The following is an 18,911-nucleotide window of genomic DNA, read 5'->3' on the forward strand; positions in this document are numbered from 1 at the left end:
CTTTCTTGAGCACTTTTGTTAAGAAAATTGTTGAGTAAATGATGATGATTATTGTTACCACAGTAAAATACTGTTTGCACAGTGATGTATTGGATACAATAATCACTCACCAGGCAGTTTTTGCATAGTACTTTAAGTGAATTTCACTCATATTTAACAGATGTACTTTTACTCAACTAACGGTTTGATGCATTTTATTTCCAATGCAATCTGCTCATTTCAATCATTTAGAGCCAAAATATATTTATGTTTTCCGCGGCCTTTAATAATTACAAATTTCTATTATTTCTGTTATTTTAACTATTTTGATGTCATATTTTATCTTTTTATTTTTATCCTTTAACTCTTTTTAAATGCTTCTTTTTTGTATCGTTTTATGTCGCTTTTCCACTTTGTCATGATGCCTTGTTGTTGAAATGTGCTATACAAATATTGTTGTATTGTTTGTTAAAGCCTTTTTAGTGAAGCGAACACTTTACAGTTACCATGTCAGTGCTGGATTATCTCCTGAAAAGCACTTAAAGCAAACGTGGGAAATGAAGGAAGGAAACTAATGATGTAATTTCAACATCTCCTGAAGCTATAAGCTCCAATAATGTATCATCCTCCCTATGTGTTCACTAGTAATCATGGGAATTCAACTGGTAGACTTGATTTGTCATTTCAGAGAATTACACACATGGGAATGATTTAAAACAATAACTTCTTATTGTGTTTTTATTATAGTTGTAGTTGTGTAATTGTGCCCCCTAGTGGTCTGCGTACATGCAAAGTGAACTGCAGCCTGTAAAGATCATGTTTTGTATGTGTTCCGTCACAGTTCATCAACTAACCCTCCACATTATGTAGCTGGCAGCCTGTAGGACACCATTTGCAATGTAAGTGGACAATCATCAGCGGAGTAGATGAGCATGGTCCTGTGCCATATGGCAAGTGGTGGGTTGAATTAGTGTCCGTCCTCTGCCAAGCATGAAGGACAAACAGTCCTTCTAAGTCTCTCTCTCTCGTTCACCAGATAAGACTCAAGAACAATAGATTTAATAATAAATTCAAATTTGGCTTTTTTTGAAATTAGTTTTTTTTTAGTTATTTGATTGTGTCGTGAGTTTGCGGATTCCTGAAACATTTATGTGAACAACAAAGAGGAACATGAATAATTCACGATGCAGGAAAAGAAAGAGAGGAAGAGAAGAGGGTACATGTTCTTATTTGTATGTTTATTTTTTGCTTTGCTACAAAAAAAACAGTCCCAGCGATATTTCAGTATGACCTGATTAAAAAAAACGACTACAGTTTAAGTACAAAATGAAATATACCAAAACTACCCAAATGCTACCCAGAAAAAGAAATAGGCAATAGTATAAAATGAAAAAAGTCTTTCAGTCTACAACTACAAAAAAAAGGTTAGAAAAAACAGGGGGTTACTTAAAAAGAAGGCAAGTAGCCACCAGAAAATGTGCCACTTTACCACAATCAAGTCTTCACGTCTTTCCTCGGAATATAAAGTAATGCAAGTACTTTACAATAAGTTAACGCAGGCAGCATCTCCCCTACGACTACAGCAAAAACCAAGTAACAGTCAAATGTATCATCACGTAAAAAATACACTTTTTTTTGGCAACAACTTCACACGTCACACAGGAAAAGAATTGGCAAAACAAAAACATCTGGGTAGCAACATTTTTGGTTTCTTGAGAACATTATACGTTCTGTGTCCACATCAGACTGCCTGTATGAGCTTCACATACTGTTTTTTACCATGTATTCAAAAATGATATAAATATATATATATGAACAAAGATGTACTAAAACTATTTTTATACAAAAAGAGGATTAATGCCAAATGGAAGCTTATGCTTATAAACTTCAATAAGTTAAAAAAATGAAGGGAATTCTTTCATACGTTTCAGGAGCATGACATTTTAGCCCTAATCTCCCTAATACCAAGGCTTTTTATTCGTCTGGATCGCACAGCGTTGGCAAAAACAGCCCTCGTCACCGAGAATGAATCAAGTATAAATACTAAGAAAAACTCCTGTACAGTACCCATTTATGTCAAAACTACAAAATAAGTTAGTATCAGGCAACTGTACATGTTATTTACAGTTTAAATACAAAAGGAAGAGATTTTGTAAATGGAGATGACGTCAGTACGTAAATGTGAAACACACAAACATAAGCTTTGGATACAGATGATTTAACACAACTGCGGAGCCTCCGTGAAGGCAGGAAATGTACATGATTTGTTTTGAATCCACTTTAGCTGCTTTATCAGCTACTAGATGCTTCGTTTTTTTTATGAAACTTGTAACGAAAACAACGAAATAACGGACCGAGGCTACAACCACTCTGCTACGTTTTCCTTTGAAAGCAGCGTATTCGAACTAAAACGATCTCTGTCCACGCGCGTTTTGGCTCCGTATCAGTTTTGATTCCCGCCTGTGAAGTGAACACAGGTCAAATAACAGCTCTTCTCCTCCACATGTAAGCAGGTGTATGCTTTTCATGTAAAACAGCTGTTAGCAAAGACGACAGGGTCATCAATGCTTGTACGTGATTATCCATCTTGCGTTCTGCACTGGTAGCCGAGGCTGATGCTGGTTGTTTTATGCAGGAAGGGGGTCACGTGATAGGAGCCCGACGAATCAGCGACGAATACATCCTGACCGAAAAGACCCAATCAGTGAGCGGCTAAGTGTTTACACCATCGTTTCCACACATCTGTGTTTCCACCGTCAGGAAACAAAAACGGGTTCAACAGCGTTTCCAAACTTCTACCAGCAGTGTGGACCCCGGGCGTGGCAGAGATGGCGTTTTCAAACAATAGCGTAGAAGTGTGGATGTCGCCCAAGTTGAAAAATTAATCAGCAGCAGCCAAAAATACCACAACCGGTGGTTTACTTTTTGTCTCACTAGCAGGTCATGATACCCTGGACACATCAGAAATGTACGGAATCAATCACTACGGTGTTTTTATGTCCCGAAGTGATAAATGAAAATGACAGTGACATGATTGGTGGAGTGAAGGTGGGAGTGACAAAATAAAAAATAAAAAAAAGGCGCAGTCTCTGAGCACAGTTACAAGCCTGGAGGTGGAGAGGACAGATAGACACATTCATTTCAGCAGCAGCCGTATCCCATCGGCACATGGTAGGGGGAGTGTGTACGAGTAGGAATGGAGGAGCAGACACCACCTGTTAAAGCAGGTGCCCAGTAAACATTTGAGTCTCCTGCAGAGACAGAGAGAGAGAGAGGGGTGGAGGGGAGGGGAGGGTATTTGGTAGAGGAGAGGTACAAGTTTGCATGTGTGTGTGTGAGGGGTGAGGCAGGCCAAGCTAGCGTCATCAGTCCACGTCGCTGAGGTCGCTGACTGGCTCGTCCTGCACGATGCTCAGGTGGTTCATGGCGCGGCTGTAGGCGATCTGGACCGCCTTGCGGATGCTGGACGTGCGTCCCTCCATCATTTTGATCTTGTCGATGGTCTTGTCCATCCCCAGAGGAACCATCTTGGATCTGGGAAGCCACTGCCTGAGGGAGGGGAAACAAGCATCGACTTTTCATCACCTGGGCAGCAGCTAAGGTCGAATGTGTTCCTCATCAATTTAGAGGAATCACTACACAGAACTGCAGATACAAAGTTATATGATTCCATTTTATTATTTTCATCCAGATTCATTAGATTGTGTTGTTGTATATTTCAAATGTCAAACATTCACTTTAGAATATAACTAAACAAAGTCCATGTCATGTTTTAAATCACTCCTCAAACCCTACTTTCACAAGAGGGCTTTTTTATAATGAATCTGGCATTTTGTTTTTATTTTTCACCAATGTGGTTCATTCATATGTTCTACTTTTCACATTTTGTTGTCATTTGGATTTTACTTTAATTAAAATGCCTACAAAATGAAGATAAACTGATTTTGCCTTGTTTATGCATAATCTACATATATGTTGTCACACAGGGGATCTACCTTTTAAGCCTCAGCTGTAACTCAAACAAAAAAAACAAACTTTTTACTGTAATATCTGAATTGCAGCTTTTCAAACTGCTTTTAATTATGCAGCAAGTATTTGAAATTTGTTTTTCACATGGGCTCACTCGGACATTTTACAAGGGAGGAAAAGTTACCAGAACAACTGACTCAGACATTTGAGTTCTCACACACACAGACTCCAGAGTATGTCTGAAAGCAGCTTACGTGAACACAAATCATTATAAGTATGCACCAAAATCTGGTTATTGCAGGGATGCTGCGTAGATGAGAATACCTGGTACGCAAAAGCAATTCCTGGTACTCAACTATAATAGTCGAAGGAGCAGCAAAGGTAATAGCGACCTTAAATGTTACCATGGCTTTACTCTTGTGCCTGTGAATGCTGCACTTGAATCATCTGCAGAGACCCACAGTGAATATGAGAGTAGCATGGGGTTTAATGGCAGAGATTAACTGAGGGCAGGAAATAGAAAGAAAGGATATAGAGAATAATTACAGTGGTTTGTAAAATACCAGGAATACAAGAATAGGAACGTGATTAAGCTGCTGAGGTTGAACTACCTGTAGAGATTTCTCAAACAGAATTTAAACTGCTTTGTTCAAGAACTTTCTGCCACACTGAATTTATCACTTTCACAGTAACATGAGGTCACTGTGACTTTGACCTTTCACCTCCAAGCACCAAAATCTAACCAGTTCATCTTTTGTACCAAATTTAAAGACATCCCCTCTAACAAAGAAGCTCCATTGTAAAAGACTGAAAACCAGTTTCCTGGTGATGAAAGCCCAGGTAACTTTTCTTTAAGAGCCTCTTGAAGCGTGAGCCATTTGTCGCCTCCTGACAACTCGATGTCACGCAGGCACGGGAGAATAATGATCGGATGACAGGCAGGTTGATAGGTTTGTCCTCTTCTGAGAGAGAGGGAGAGAGCGACACTCACCAGCTGCGCTTGTTGTCGAAGAAGAGGACGAGGTAGAGTTTCTCTTCGGCTTTGTACTGCATCTGCTCGCCGATGCGGAGCACGTCCATGGGGGGCATGGGGATGGACACCCCGTTGTGCTGGCAGCCCACTCGCGGCATGTGGGGGTCGATGATCTACACACAGCAGGGGGAGGCGAGAGGGGGGGTAAGACACATCCTCGTGAATGCAAACACACAGAATCACTCTAGTATTAAATAAAGACGACTTAATACACACACACACACACATATGCATGCATGCAACCAGCTTGTGGCAGTAACATTCTTTACTCAATTTTCCTTTCATACTAAGGTCAAATTAAACTGGTTAACAATGTAACGCTGCCACCTAGAGGAAAAAAGAGAACATTTTCAGTGGCCTGAAAGAAAAGCTGCTTCTTCATCCTGTGAGTCTAACTATGTTTACATGGACACCACCATTCTGATATAAACAGCATTTTCTGATTAACTTAACATGAATAAGGTCGTACGCAGGATAAATAATATCAAATCAAGACATATTTGGACATTAGTCAAATTACGTAAACATGTATACGTGTTGATTGCAGTATAACCTATTGGAGTTTTCATGGCAACGACATCAACAGTTTACCAACTGCTCGACGACGCATGACCTGGTTTTGAACAAAATTGAAAAATAAAAAAGGAGTTAAAGCTTTTTGCAATATTAGAAAAATAAGAAAGAAAACGCCAAAATGGTGTACAAAAAAAAATATAGCATCGTCTATAAAACTTTCAGGTTTGAGTTTTAAAACTGGAGGAATACGTTGATAAATAAAGTTGGACGTAATGATGGGATTCATATTTAGAATATGCTCGGTAGCATTTAAACCAGACAGGGCTGTCGCCTTTTATTTGAAATTGTAACACTTATTCCAACGTTGGGGGAAAATGTCGTATTTAATGAACTGTTTGAATTGAATATATAGGGTCTTGAAGCCGTCAGGCTGTGCAAAGTAGTTTGTCTACTGATCCAGCAGAGGGTGCTCACTATCAGCTTGACCTTTTGACCTTTCAGTGGAGTAAGCCAGTGATGTTCTGTTGTGGAAGTGTTTTGGGTTCTTCACCGTAGACGACAAAGTAACAATTGAAGATGATGCTGTTTGTCGTCTTTGTCCCATGCAACAAATCTGTGGGTTCACCTGTTAGCAGCAGCCGAGGAGGCACCACAGACGAGCAGAGCAACGCCAAGTGTTCAACCTTGTCTGACTGTGTGCTCTCAATACTCTAAATAATTATGTGTCACGTAAAATTCGCTTAAACTCGATTTTTGGAAAAAGTGACAACCCGAAAACAGGAATATGAATAGAATATTCTATTAGAAACTCATGTAACCATCATAATGGAAAGTATGTCTTATTCTGAATAAGGTCAACAGTCTGAATATTAGTGTCCATGTAAACGTAGCTAGAGTCAGGCTTCAACATCTCACAAAGAGAAGCGATGACGACAGAACATCGGAGTGAAAGGACCACAAACACTCACCAAGGCTGGGTAGGAAGGGTATCCACTACATTTGGCCCAAACTAGCTTTAAGGGTTCCAATGCAACGGTTGCAGCGCTAGCGGGCATCCAGATATTGCTGTTGCCAACCTCTATGGAAGCGGGAACAACACCAGACAAAGTTATGTGTGGGTTCAAACACATGCACAGAAAAACACATTTACAAAAGCCATGCTTGTAAAGTGCACGAGCACACGGTACGACCGGCGGTGACCGACAGATATTGAAATTTATCAGCCATTTGTGTCGTTTAATCAGCCAAATGTGGACTTTAGATGAGGGGAGCCTCTCCAGATGCTGACTGGTTACGTGCCGAGGTGGCGGGCAGAGTGCAGAGACTCGCCGGTCACTGCCAAAAAAGTCAACAGAATTTGGCTGATGGCTGCGTTGAATCTCCAGCCCTGCTTTTTGTTCATGTGTGAACACCAGATGTCCGCAAGTTCATTCGAATAAGAGTTTTCAAGAGGAAAATTATATTGAAGCCAGAATGAAATAAAAAGCCAATTCTCCAGTTGTTTGCTTGATATTTGAGGCATTTTAACATTTACAGAACCTGCTGACATCTGGAAATATAAACAGCCCCTTACTGGGCTGACTCTTTTACAGTCAACTTGTCAACAGTCTAATATAAAGGTTGGGTTTGGGGAGAAACAACAGCACAATTGCAAATGAAAAAATAACATTTTTGTGCAGAGATGGACTGTAATCAAGTATCTGGTTGAATAGAAGATTGTCTCTGTCTTGTCTTCTTTTCCCATTCACTCTAATGCCTGTTTTGACTTTTTATTTATAAAATTCCTCTTCTAATTAACATCAAATTGTCATTACTGAGAAGGTTGAAATGAAAAAAGTTGGCAAAGAGTTATTTTATAAAACAATCGATTGTCAGAACAGTTGCAGAATAATTTTCTATTGATCCAATAACTGACTAATCATTATTATCATTATCACATTGTGTGTATTTTGGCTGAAATGCAATAAGAAACTGCAGGAAGTAAATATCTTAATAACAACATGTGAGGGCCCTTTGAAAAACATGTTTATTGAATGTAAAAACCTTCACTTTACTATTGACTATCGACACCTGCTATCTTTCAGTTGCTGAATCATTAGTTTTTGTTGACAGAAAGTCAATAACTGAATTGTCGGTGTGTAGCAATGAAGAAGAGAATTCCATCATCAATTAAATGGAAATATTTGACAAGAAAACACTTTATTGAGCATATTATAATAATATTTACTTCATTTAATAAAATAGATCTGTATCTAAAATGTTAACCCTCACTCCCTATACATGCAGTTTGTTTTCACACAACTTACCAGCAGCGATTCGTGCTGCCTTTGCAAAGTTCCCGGTTTCGATGCAGGCGATTAATTCGCTCTTATCGTCCACAGTGTTTCTCCGGACCAAGGCAGGTTTTCCCTTCCCACATTTTGGAAGACTGAGAATGGTGCTGGGAACGAGACGGAAGACGAACACACAGAACAGAAGTCAAGTTTAGAAAGAAAACATCAGGTGCCATGACTGAAGGCTTGAACGTGGGATGGATACTGCCGTCATACAAACAGCTTTAAAGCGGCTGACAGTATCTGGCCTCTTGTGAATCTGTATTTCTCCGGGTGTGTTGTGTTGTGTATGTTACCACAGAGACCAACACTGCTGGAGATTTGTTTCCACATTGTTCTTCTTCTTTAAGTCTCGCTAACTACTTAAAGACATGGAGACCTGCAGCAATCAACTTTTCCTCATTTCATTTGAAGTTTTACATAACATTTAAAGTTCACGCAGTGGAGTGCAGTATTAAACAACTGTGTATCCATCTCCATTGGAATCTAGATGATTTTTACTTGAGTCTGGTTTTCACTTGCACAGCGTCCTAGGATATTCACCTCTTCTGTCGAGCTCAGCAGGAGGCGCGGTGCTGCAAAGCCAGCTCTAATGCAAGTGAATGTTTGAATCTGTATGTGTGAACAACCTGCATCGACCAGGCCAGTGTGAAACTATTCACAGCTTCTTCCTTTATGTTTTGCTGCCAATTCCTCAGCGATGACATGAGTTGTTTCTTTATCTGATGGATTACCTGGTGCTTCCTGGCAAGCTGCTACACGAGGAGATGGAGGACTCAGAGGCACAGCGTCTTCGTGGCTCCACAGGTCTGCTGGTTCGACTGGGTTCTTCTAGCTCCTTCTCCTCCTCCACCTCCAGGAAACCACTCGACAGACCTGAGAGCGCACAGGGGAGAAAACTAGGAGTCTCGGTCGTCACTGTACTGCTGCAGACACAACTAAATTACAATAGGAGTCCTTAAGATTTATGAAACGGTGTCGAAATATTAGAGGGAAATACAGAAATGTACGAGTATAGAAATGAATGATGTAAAAGGAAATACATGCACATTAAAAAAATGCATTATTCAGTGACATACAGTATATCCTGTAAATTAACAATAAATAATCACTAGCAGCATATTATGTAAATTCCTAACAAATGATAGAAATATAACAATGAGCCTGAGCCACACGTTGATATGTGTGTGTGACCAACAGGATGATCAGTCAAACTCAGAACAGATGTGGAAGAATAAACAGGTGTCAGTTGTTATTTACTGCTGTTTGGAATTTGTCTGTGGCGATTTGTAAAAGCAGAGTGACAGCTCTTTGCAACATTTGTACATCCGGTTTGAGCAGTTGGCAATAAAGCAGAACTACTGACGTACTAATTAAACAGGTGTTTTACAATTTTTTTAGTTCCACTGTGTGAGAATGGAAAATTCTTTTAAACGCTTGGAAACCCGTGTGTTGAAAGGCCAGACCGAACTTCTTGCAGCATATTTTTCTCTGTTCAATTCTTACCAGTGTCGAGCCGTTTCATGGGAGACTCCCCCTCCTCTTCATGCTCCCCCTCTTCTCCCCCCTCCTCCTCCTCCTCGCTGTCTCCGCTGCCGCTTCGCTTCCTCTTCTTTCCGTGCAGCAGCGTCTCCAGCCTGGGTATGACCACTGACAGGAAGGATTGGGAACCCAGCTGCGCGCCGTCTTCGTCTTCCCCCTCCTCCTCCTGGCCTTCTTTTCTGTCGACGCCGTCACCCCCCACGTCTCTGCTCCGCTGGGGCTTGTGGGAACTGGCGGCCTTCGACTTGCGGAAGAGCACGGCTGTCCGGCGGCTCACTGTGCCTGTGGGCTCGGCGAGAGTCGACGTGGCCACCACGCTCACGTCTCCGTCCAGCAAAGAGTTTTGGAGGCCATCGTGCGAGTGGCCGTTGAGGCGTGGAGTGGAGGAGAGTAGGTCCGGGATCTCTGCGTCAAACTTGACTCGCTTGGAGAGAGTCTTGTCATCGAAATCTGGGCCGTCGTCGATTGGTTTGAGGGTGGGGGGCTCAGGGTCTGTGTCTGAGTGGATATGGGGGGGTATGGAGTCTGAGGGCTCCAGTTTGGGAGGAAGACACTTGTCACCTGTGAGGGAGGAGAAGAGACATCAATAAAATGTGGTTTCATTAGGGGACTCTGGGGCCTCGGCAGAGGTACCTACTCAACTTAGTATTAGTTTAGTTTAGGAGAAGGGCTGCAAAGTTGTTTTATGTTCTACAGACAGATGTTTCTTGGTAAAGGATTGACCGTATAGAAAAACTACTGAAGTATTTTGGAAGAACAGTAGAAAGTACAACAAAAGTCTGTGACAAAAGTCTGTGACAAAACCCAAAGAATGACCCACAGTGTTGTGCTGTAACATCCACCTTGTCCTTGTGTTTGCAGAAATGCTGACACTGCATTACATCATTTGGCTTTCGGGTTTGTCATGTAAGTAAAACTAGGGCCTGTTTAGCATAACACTGAGGCACTTTAATGAATAAAAAATGAGAGCAAAATGACTTTCTTCTTTCTTTTCCCTCCACTAGCTTATTCTAATGCCGTCTTCAGCCGACTTAATGCAACTCAGCGAGTGCTGCGAGTCGAGGCTTGAGGAAGCGTCTGCATTGACGCAGCGTGTGAAGCTGAACAATCACTTTCTTATGACCTTGTTTACAAATGTAAGCAGGAGTTTTTTTGTGTGGATGAGATAGTTTGTTGGATTTTTACAGGGTTCCACAAGGACGCACAGGGATGTTTTGGGGATTCAACAGTAACACCTGTTCTCCACAAACATCATCTTTATGTAAACTGGAAGCTATAACTGGATCAATCATTTGGAACAAAAGCTATTTATGCTGCTGTTGATGGAGGTTTTTAAGTTGTAATTATCCACTATATGGATGCATGTCATTGATCTATGCAGAGTCGACTCATTTAGTTTTGTTTTTTCACTCTAAAACTATAAATGTATACTTGAAGCTAAAACCCACCTTTGTTATTCATATTTTGACTGTATTTTCTTCTATCTTAGGGTTACATCCCAGTGAGTAAGACTTGAATCTACAGCGTAAGAAGGGAAACAAAACCTGCAGATTTTATGGTGATTTTATGATTTATGTTTGCATTTTGCTCCAATTAATTTAATTAAATCTAATCTTAGCTGTGTGCTAACGTCACTGAAAAATCTTCATCTAGACTATTACACATCATATTAGCACTAATAATCCCATTATATTCAATGGGGTTAATTAGGTTATAACATGTTTAAAATGGATTTGATGCTCTCGTTTCTGGTTTTAGGGAATAAATGAATAAATAACAAGAACAGCACTGTTTGCTTTAGCAGTTTTACCCAACAAGCAGATGCTCACCTCCGTACAAAAGGGCAAGGATTTATAATAAATATACTATGTAGTAGCCTGATAATCTGATTTAATCCCCATTTCATTCTCTTCAAATCCCTAAACAAGTCAAAGATATGGGCAGCAAATCAGAGGCTGGAACCAGTCTAATGTTAGAGCGCTGAAAGCAACAAAGACGACTACACTCTCATGTTTCATACACACTTGGAAATGATTATGTTATGTGACCGTTTGGCTCTTACGAGGTCATGTCTGGGGTAGGGGGCTAATCTCTGACATGCGTTTCAGGATATTGAGGGCATGTGATTCTCTTTAAAAGAGAAGGAGGCTGGATGACGAGCAGAGTCAACCACAAAATGAATTGAAACCTACTGTCATCGTCTGGAAAATGTCCATTGGACTTCGGTCTCTCTTCTTTATGTTTCCCCTTCTCTGGGTGGGAGGGAGCCGATGAAGATGATGTGGATGTGGAGGGAGTTGTTGAGGAAGAGCAGTGGTGGCGGTGGGAGGGTAGGACTCTTTTTAGGCTCATTTCGTTGCGAACGTCGTTGATGGTCTTCTTGAGGAGCTTGACTCGCTTGCTGCGGGAGGGGCTGGACTTCATGCCACAGGTCAGGTCAAACTTCTCCAGTAGCTGCTGCAGCTGCTTGTCCAGAGGCAGATGCTCCCGATTGGCTGGTACAAGTAGGCGGTCCACTAACGAAAGAATAAAACACATTTCATGAATATTCCTTGCCCTGAAAGTATCACAGAGATATGCATCTTTATTGCTGCCCTTACCGTCCTCCCATGAAAAGGATGTCGATGTTTTAATTTCCGGAGCATCTGCTAGATGCATGCCGCTCTCCGCGTCAAAGCCGATTTTCTCCACATCACGACGCGCCTTTCTGAGCAGGGCCCCGCCCAGATCTCGGAGACGAACAGCGGCCCGATAGAAATAGGTGTCCTTTGAGTTATACTTCATGCAGTTTTCAATTATGAGATTGAAGTCGCTTTCGAACTGCTGGAAGTTGTTGTAGGCCTGGGCGTCAATGCGCTGCCGTATGTTGGAGAAGTCCATTGGGTGCTTGATGTGGTCGAGGTAGTCGGGCACCTAAGGGGACGGAAGACATGAGGAAGTAAAATGATTTTATCCTTAAAACCTATAAATAATCATTATAAATAATCATGATATCAATAACGATTGAAATAATCAAATAAAATAATTAGAAATCCTACTGATATATATATTCTAATATATTTTTAAAGAAACAATGCACATTTTGATGAATTTGCTGAAAGAAGAGTTTTTATAGCCCAGGCGGAGAACCACCTGCAATACCTCCAGTGCCCACCAATGGGCCACGGCCGACACTTTGGGAAACATTGCAATAAAGCATATAAATTCCTTCATGTCTGTGCATGAATCCTTTACAGCTTGTACAATTGCATCTTAAGAGATTCAATAAGAACAATACGATTCCATATTTTAGCAAAATATTAAAAGTTTTGAATTTCACGAGGATCATTACCAACAGATATTTCTACAGATGCAAAGCTAACAAATAAAATGATGATGAGTGACGTGATGCAATTCAGAGACAAAAACAGCGCCCAACGTGGGGCTCGAACCCACGACCCTGAGATTAAGAGTCTCATGCTCTACCGACTGAGCTAGCCGGGCTTGTCTCGCCACACATCCGTCAGGTTTTACAGACGACATCCTCTGCAGTAAGACCTTGGTCTCATGTTACACATTCCATTGCGACAACTGACTACACAAGGAGCGGGGGTGGATGTCCTGGGTCACTATGATCAGATCTTCTGGCATGGAGCAGGCAGTGATAACCTTTGTGATGTGTTTGGGTGCAGCTCTGTGATGCGGGTGTAACTTTTAATAGATACAGAGAAGGACAAAGTTCCTTTAGGAATTGGAAAACTTTTGAAGTCTGCTATGTCCGTCCAGAAGCTCAACGGTTTGATATTGAACAGGAGGACACTGTGTTGTCTGCCCCTCAATACCGATGTACAATTTGCTTCAGTAAAACATAAAAAAAATGTCTATGACCGATATAGAAATGCACAACATAAATTATGTTATGATTTCAACATTTCTGAAGCAGTTTTCTCGTAATCAGGCAGAAAAACGAGTGAAACAAATATGTGGCAAATATATGTCAATATGTGGAATACAAAGGAAAAAGAAATCTGTGGTTAAGTTCACCTCAGTAAGATCCACTGGCTGGGCGAAGATCTTGGCCTGGTCTTTAGCTTGAAGCTGGTCCAACAGAGCTCTGAGCAAAATACTGAAGGGAGTGAGCTGCATCTCCAGGAGAGTCTCCTGCAGCTTCATCTACAACACAGCACAAAAAGGAAAATTAGCGGATTTTCTCCGACAAGTAGTAAAATAGTCCGTCAACTCTATCCATGCATCCACTTCTACCTCTTCCCTCTTGAGCTTCTCCCGCTTGCGGATTAACTCCAGCAGCAGCCGGGCCCTCTCCAGGTCGTGTCTGAGACGATGCCATTCCTTCAGCTGGTCTTTTAATGTCCTGCTCTCCTCCTCATTCTGCTTCTGGAGAAGTAATTAAAAAAAATAAAATAAAAACATACATTCAGGAATGGAACAGAACACGCAACTACTTGCATAATAGATACATGTTTCAGGGCAAACCCATTTTTCCACAGAGCAAGCTCGTATAATACTTTATGGCCCACTTTATCAAACATCTACTGCATAGGCTTGACAAAATGTGTGAAAGTAATGGATGATCAAAAAACTTGCTTCAAGTTCTACAAACTACTGGTACTTTGGTAAAAAAAAAAAGCAAAATGAAGACTGAAAGTCTTCTGGGGTTGACTGACAGATGAACAAACCGGTTGTGCATTCTTCTGGGACTGCAGGCTTGTCTGAAGGCGTCTCAGGAGAGGAAGCCCATTCCTAGATTGCCTCTTCAGTGTCCAGTAATTTAGGACCAGCTCCACAAAAGCTTTCTTCTTCTGGACTGACACCTGGTTCAGAATTGTTTGTAACCTGGAGGAGTAAAGAAGACGGGTATTAGAGGGACAGAACTGGGGAGAGAGAGCCACACATCTAATCTCAAACACTCCAAGTTATTAGCTGCTTGCAGAGTTTTATCAGTGAAGTGGACCAGGGAATCTGTGGCTGATTGTATGCATTATCAAACTTAACAGCTACACACACAGTTTAGGCAGCACTTGACACAGAGTAAATGCTTATGAAGAGATCACTGGGGAAAGCAAATATTAGCCAGTGTCATGTGATCAAAGCCTAATACAACTAGTGTTTGTACAACATCTAAATATCGTTCAGAAAGACAGCTGCCAAAACTATGGGTTAAACGGAGTATAGGACATACAACACACACAACACATTATTAACAAGTTAAATTCTTTGTGTACCTGTGAGCAGGAAAAGTAGGCACAGTAGCAGGCATTGCAGCTTCACTTTCAACTTCAGGCTCAGGCTTTTTACTCTTACTCTTTTTCTTTCCTTTTGAATGCCTTTTACCAGCGGCTCTCCCTTTGTCCATTTTCCTACATAGTCCATTTTTGGGTTTGGCATCATCATAGATTGTAAGCGGCCTCCTCACACACCCACTAGGTGTGTGAGCGCCACAGTAGGCTGTTTTCTTCACAGAGAACGTAGGCTCCCCTGTTTCTGTCACCTCTTTGATGGGTTCCATCTTCATAAAGAGGCCAGCCTTTTGGGCACAGCTGACATGGAAGGCAGTGTAACAGTTGGCCTTGTGGCACTGGATGCATGCCCCGACACCTCTCTCCTTGCAGAGGTAGCAGGTGAGCTTCCAGCGGGCCGGAGGAATGTGGCTGACACCGTCGATGGGCTCGATGAAGGTGGTGTTGGAGAAGCCGACCTCTGGGACCCAGAGGGCGCACACCACGTGGCCCCAGCGGTCGTCGTCCGTCTTCTTCACCGCTCCACCCTGGTTGGGGCAAAGGATGCAGTCTGCCGCCCGAGTGGGTGACTGGAGGCAGTGTCTGCACAGCCACTGGCCCTCGGGAATGTAGGGCACGCCATAACATTCCTGGTGCACAGCAACGTTGCACATATCACAAAATAAAATAGCGTTGCTGTTGTGACACTCGCCGTCCATGCAGATGCAGCAGACAGCGTCCTCGTCGATGGCGGCTTGCTTTTCACTGCCTTGATCCAGGCTCTCCAGGTGCAGTTCTTTCTCAAAGCGGTCAACAAGGAACTCAAAGACATTGTGGGAGACCTGACTGACTCCCTCGCTTCGCCGTTTATCATTCACCAACTCTAGCCACGCGTAATCTTCCTCATCCATGTCATACTCTGTTTCCTCATCTAACTCTTCCTCGGTTTTCTCTATGTATTTATAAAACGTGGCTTGACGCTTAGGAACTGCTGGAAGGTTATATTCCACTGTACGGAACTTCGGCTCGGGAAGCTTTGGGCCAGCATTAGCGCTGGCCTGTTGCCCAGCCCCTTCTCCATGACTAGTGATGCCCAGTGCAGCGTTTCTCTTCTCCTGGTTGTTTTTTAATCTAACTGACCTCAGGAGGACTTGCTGTGGTTTCTCAGCATTCTCTTTATTACTGGTGCACTCCATCATTTCCTGCGCCATGGGGTCCTCATCCGAGATCACGTCAAGCCTGTCATAGATGCTGAGGCGATGGAGACGGCCATCAATGTCAAACTCCACTATGCGTTGCGCCTGGGCGTAAGTCAGGATCTGCTTGTTGGGGGAAGGCATGATGGGAGACGATGGCCTCTGCGGCACCGCAACCCGGTGCTGCCGAGCTTTCTTCTTCATCTTGACGCTCCGTGTTGCTGTGGAGACAGAGTGGGGAGGGGCACAGTTAGAAATCTGCATACATGTATTTTATCCGGGTCAAGTATTGACATGCACTGAGCTCCAGACATTTCCCTGAAGTTATCCAGAGGGGCTGTATGTGAGGACACAAATGTCTGAGTCAGTTGCTCTCGATATTCTCCAGAACTTTTCCTGCCAGCCCCCTAATGAAATATGAAATATCTGAGTAAGACCATGTGTCAATACAGCAGGAAAATCTCCTAAGAACTGGGCGTGCTGACGTAATTTCAAACACTAAATTCACACTGCAAGCATTAGTGTTCAAATCCGTTTTTTTTCCTAGATCATATTTTTACAAGTAGCCATTTCACATTGTCTTGTAAATTGTGGTCAGTATCAGTGAATTTAGTTTAACATGTGACAGACACACAAAACTGGAAGAAAACAAATATCTCTGGATTAAAAAGGGGTGTGATCCACGTAGAAGACACTGACAAAGATGCCTCCACTTGAAAAGACAAGGACATTGGAGAGTGAAGAGGGCTGACGCCAGCTGGAAACCACAACATTAAGCTTACTACAGTGCAATTTATAAATCATGTCCTGCCTCCTGCATCCTCTACCAAGAAACCACTCCTCGCCCTGAATGCTAAGAACTTGTTCCTATCGTTGTGAATGCATCTGTCCTGGACATGCTCCTGCTGCGTTCTTCATAAGTGAGAAAGTCCAGAGGTTGTCTGGACCCTGTTTTCTGAGGTTAATGTCTGAAAAGGTCTCCAGATAAAACAAGAGTAGCTGCTTTTTGAGGGTCAAGAAACTCAAAAGACACAGAGGTACAGTCTCGTGTGGTGGCAATTTGGGACTGACATAGACTTCCACTTTGCACAGCGCAAAATATCATAAGAGCTGATCAATGTGTGCACAACATGGCTCACAATCATGAATAAAGACTATAAATACAATGCATAACCTTTCAGTAAGGCAACAAATACTCTACAACATATTGCATCATGCTTAATGTACCTTTGCTGTGATAACACATCAGCTTTACACGAGACAGAAACTGATTCTACTATAAAACAATAGAAAACCACTGACAACAAGTGAAACCCTGCGGGATCTGAGTGCATTATACTTTAAAACTCAGCTGACAAAGAGAGGAAAAGCGAAGGTGCAACTTCCATTGATGCCTCCTAACCACAGTGAATAACTATGTGATGAGCTGTGGTGTTGTTAGCCAGCTCCTGGACGCACACTGGTGTCTGGGGCATTTAACCGCGGTGGGAGGCGGCCACCCCGTGCTATCTGGATCAGACCGTGCAGGAGTTAGCACTTGCCCGTTTGGTGCAGAGGTGCAATCGCCCCCCATGTTTTGCTCCCCACGACCGCCTCGCAGTCCGAAGTGGCCACATTGCTAACAAAAACATTAGCTAGCCTGCTGACTCGCGAGTGGAGCTAGCTTCCCCCTTCGCAAACGGAGCAAATGGCGTCAAAGAAAAAATAAGAGTTCTCCCTGTGCGTCCGTTAGTAAAGTGGAACCCAGTGTGTGGAATTAAATATATCACTTGTGGAAGCATTTGTTTGAACAATGAAGTAAAAAAAAAAGGCCAAATGAACCAAACGCACGTACCTCGGGTGCACGAACAGTTTTGCTAGCCGAGGAGGAGGGGAGCTAGCCAGCAGCCGTACAAAGCAGAGGGGAGAGGGCCTGCTAAGTGGCTCTGTACCCGCACACAGTGTTCTCATCCAACGGGTGGAGCTGGGGGACTTCACCGCTGCTAGCAAACAGAGAAATGGGCCTTTGTGGTGCCTGTGGGTTCCCGCTGAGAGTGACTGCACGGCGGGCTGCTTCGCGGACCATTCAGGGGCTACAGCCACTCGCTAGCCGCGGTCGACCGGATAGCAGCAGCAGCAGCGGCTCTACGGACGGTTCATCCCCCAACACAACAATGCGTTTCCAGCAGACAACTCCCACCCGCACGCTCCGCTCTCTACGTGTGACGCTGGAGGTCATGTTTAGTGTCGAGTCGTAGCTCTCACACAATGGCCCATCTGTCACACGATCGATGCATTGAGTATATGTCGATCCTCACACTCACACAGACACACACGGGGCTCAGATCACTGCGGGGACTGCGTGTCTCTGTGTGTTAGCTCTCTGTGCGCCGGGCTGCTTTATAACACACAACCATCGGATCTGGGTTTCAACGGCGCTGTGCGTGTGTTTCTGTGCTTTTAGTTGTGTTTCACGTGCACGCAGCAGGCCGACGAGTGGCCAGCCCCACCCAGGGTTCAGCCTCGCTGTGTCCTTCAGGTCAACAGACACCGTCGGTTCACAGCAGCAACATGTTCGTGATACAATCATAATGCATTGTTTGTTGAGATTTATAAATACGGGAAATACCGTTTCCCCGGAATGACCTTGAACGCAACACACAGAAGCAGTCATTTATTTACTCTTAATATTTTTCAGTATTTAATTGTTTTGTTCGGTTCTGTTTTTATTCTATTATTTTTTGTATCTGTGTTCATTCGGTCCCTGGGCTACTTGATTATTCTATTTTATTTATTTATTATTTATTCAATCTGGTTCAAATGCAAAGTAAAGCCACCGGTATAATTGTGAAGAAATAAACTAAAACAGACAGATACAGAATAAATACGTCCGCCTCCATTATTATATTTTCATTTATTTTTTAAATCAATGTATTTCGCCTAAAATGAAAACTAAAACCACGACTGTAATATAGCAAATCTTAAAGAAATAAGCTAGTTAATAGTTAGCAGAAACAGAATAATACCCCAACCCCAAATAGTATCATATAATTAACATTTTTAAAATAACCAAAATAAGTGATAATATAATACTCTGCGGAAACAGAGTGATACTCTAGCCTCGTTGGTTCTATTTTACTTCACTTTT

At 42.6% G+C, this 18,911-nt stretch overlaps 1 protein-coding gene and 1 non-coding gene across 5 annotated transcripts; both read right to left on the reverse strand.

The window, feature by feature from the left end:
• Positions 1-3,064: 3,064 nt before the first annotated feature.
• Positions 3,065-18,341, reverse strand: brd1a (bromodomain containing 1a). 4 transcript variants are annotated; one of them, XM_047338494.1, is made up of 13 exons: positions 17,619-18,340; positions 14,595-16,005; positions 14,037-14,205; positions 13,615-13,746; positions 13,396-13,524; positions 11,973-12,285; positions 11,565-11,888; positions 9,337-9,933; positions 8,565-8,706; positions 7,804-7,937; positions 6,466-6,575; positions 4,940-5,094; positions 3,212-3,528 (listed from the first exon to the last, which is right to left on the reverse strand). In XM_047338494.1, exons 2-13 carry the CDS (start codon positions 15,986-15,988, stop codon positions 3,345-3,347), a joined length of 3,783 nt encoding a protein of 1,260 aa, XP_047194450.1. In that variant the 5' UTR covers positions 15,989-16,005; positions 17,619-18,340; the 3' UTR covers positions 3,212-3,344. The 4 variants fall into 4 exon arrangements, with proteins under 4 accessions (XP_047194448.1, XP_047194449.1, XP_047194450.1 ...); XM_047338492.1 differs by lacking the exon at positions 6,466-6,575 and having other exon boundaries at positions 3,065-3,528; positions 17,619-18,341; XM_047338493.1 differs by lacking the exon at positions 6,466-6,575 and having other exon boundaries at positions 3,065-3,528; positions 14,049-14,205.
• trnak-cuu lies at positions 12,783-12,855 on the reverse strand. Its single transcript has one exon. It is a non-coding gene; the product is annotated as a tRNA-Lys (tRNA).
• Positions 18,342-18,911: the final 570 nt, after the last annotated feature.

Source organism: Hippoglossus stenolepis, chromosome 22 (genome assembly GCF_022539355.2).
Source record: "Hippoglossus stenolepis isolate QCI-W04-F060 chromosome 22, HSTE1.2, whole genome shotgun sequence".
Lineage (NCBI taxonomy): Eukaryota > Metazoa > Chordata > Actinopteri > Pleuronectiformes > Pleuronectidae > Hippoglossus > Hippoglossus stenolepis.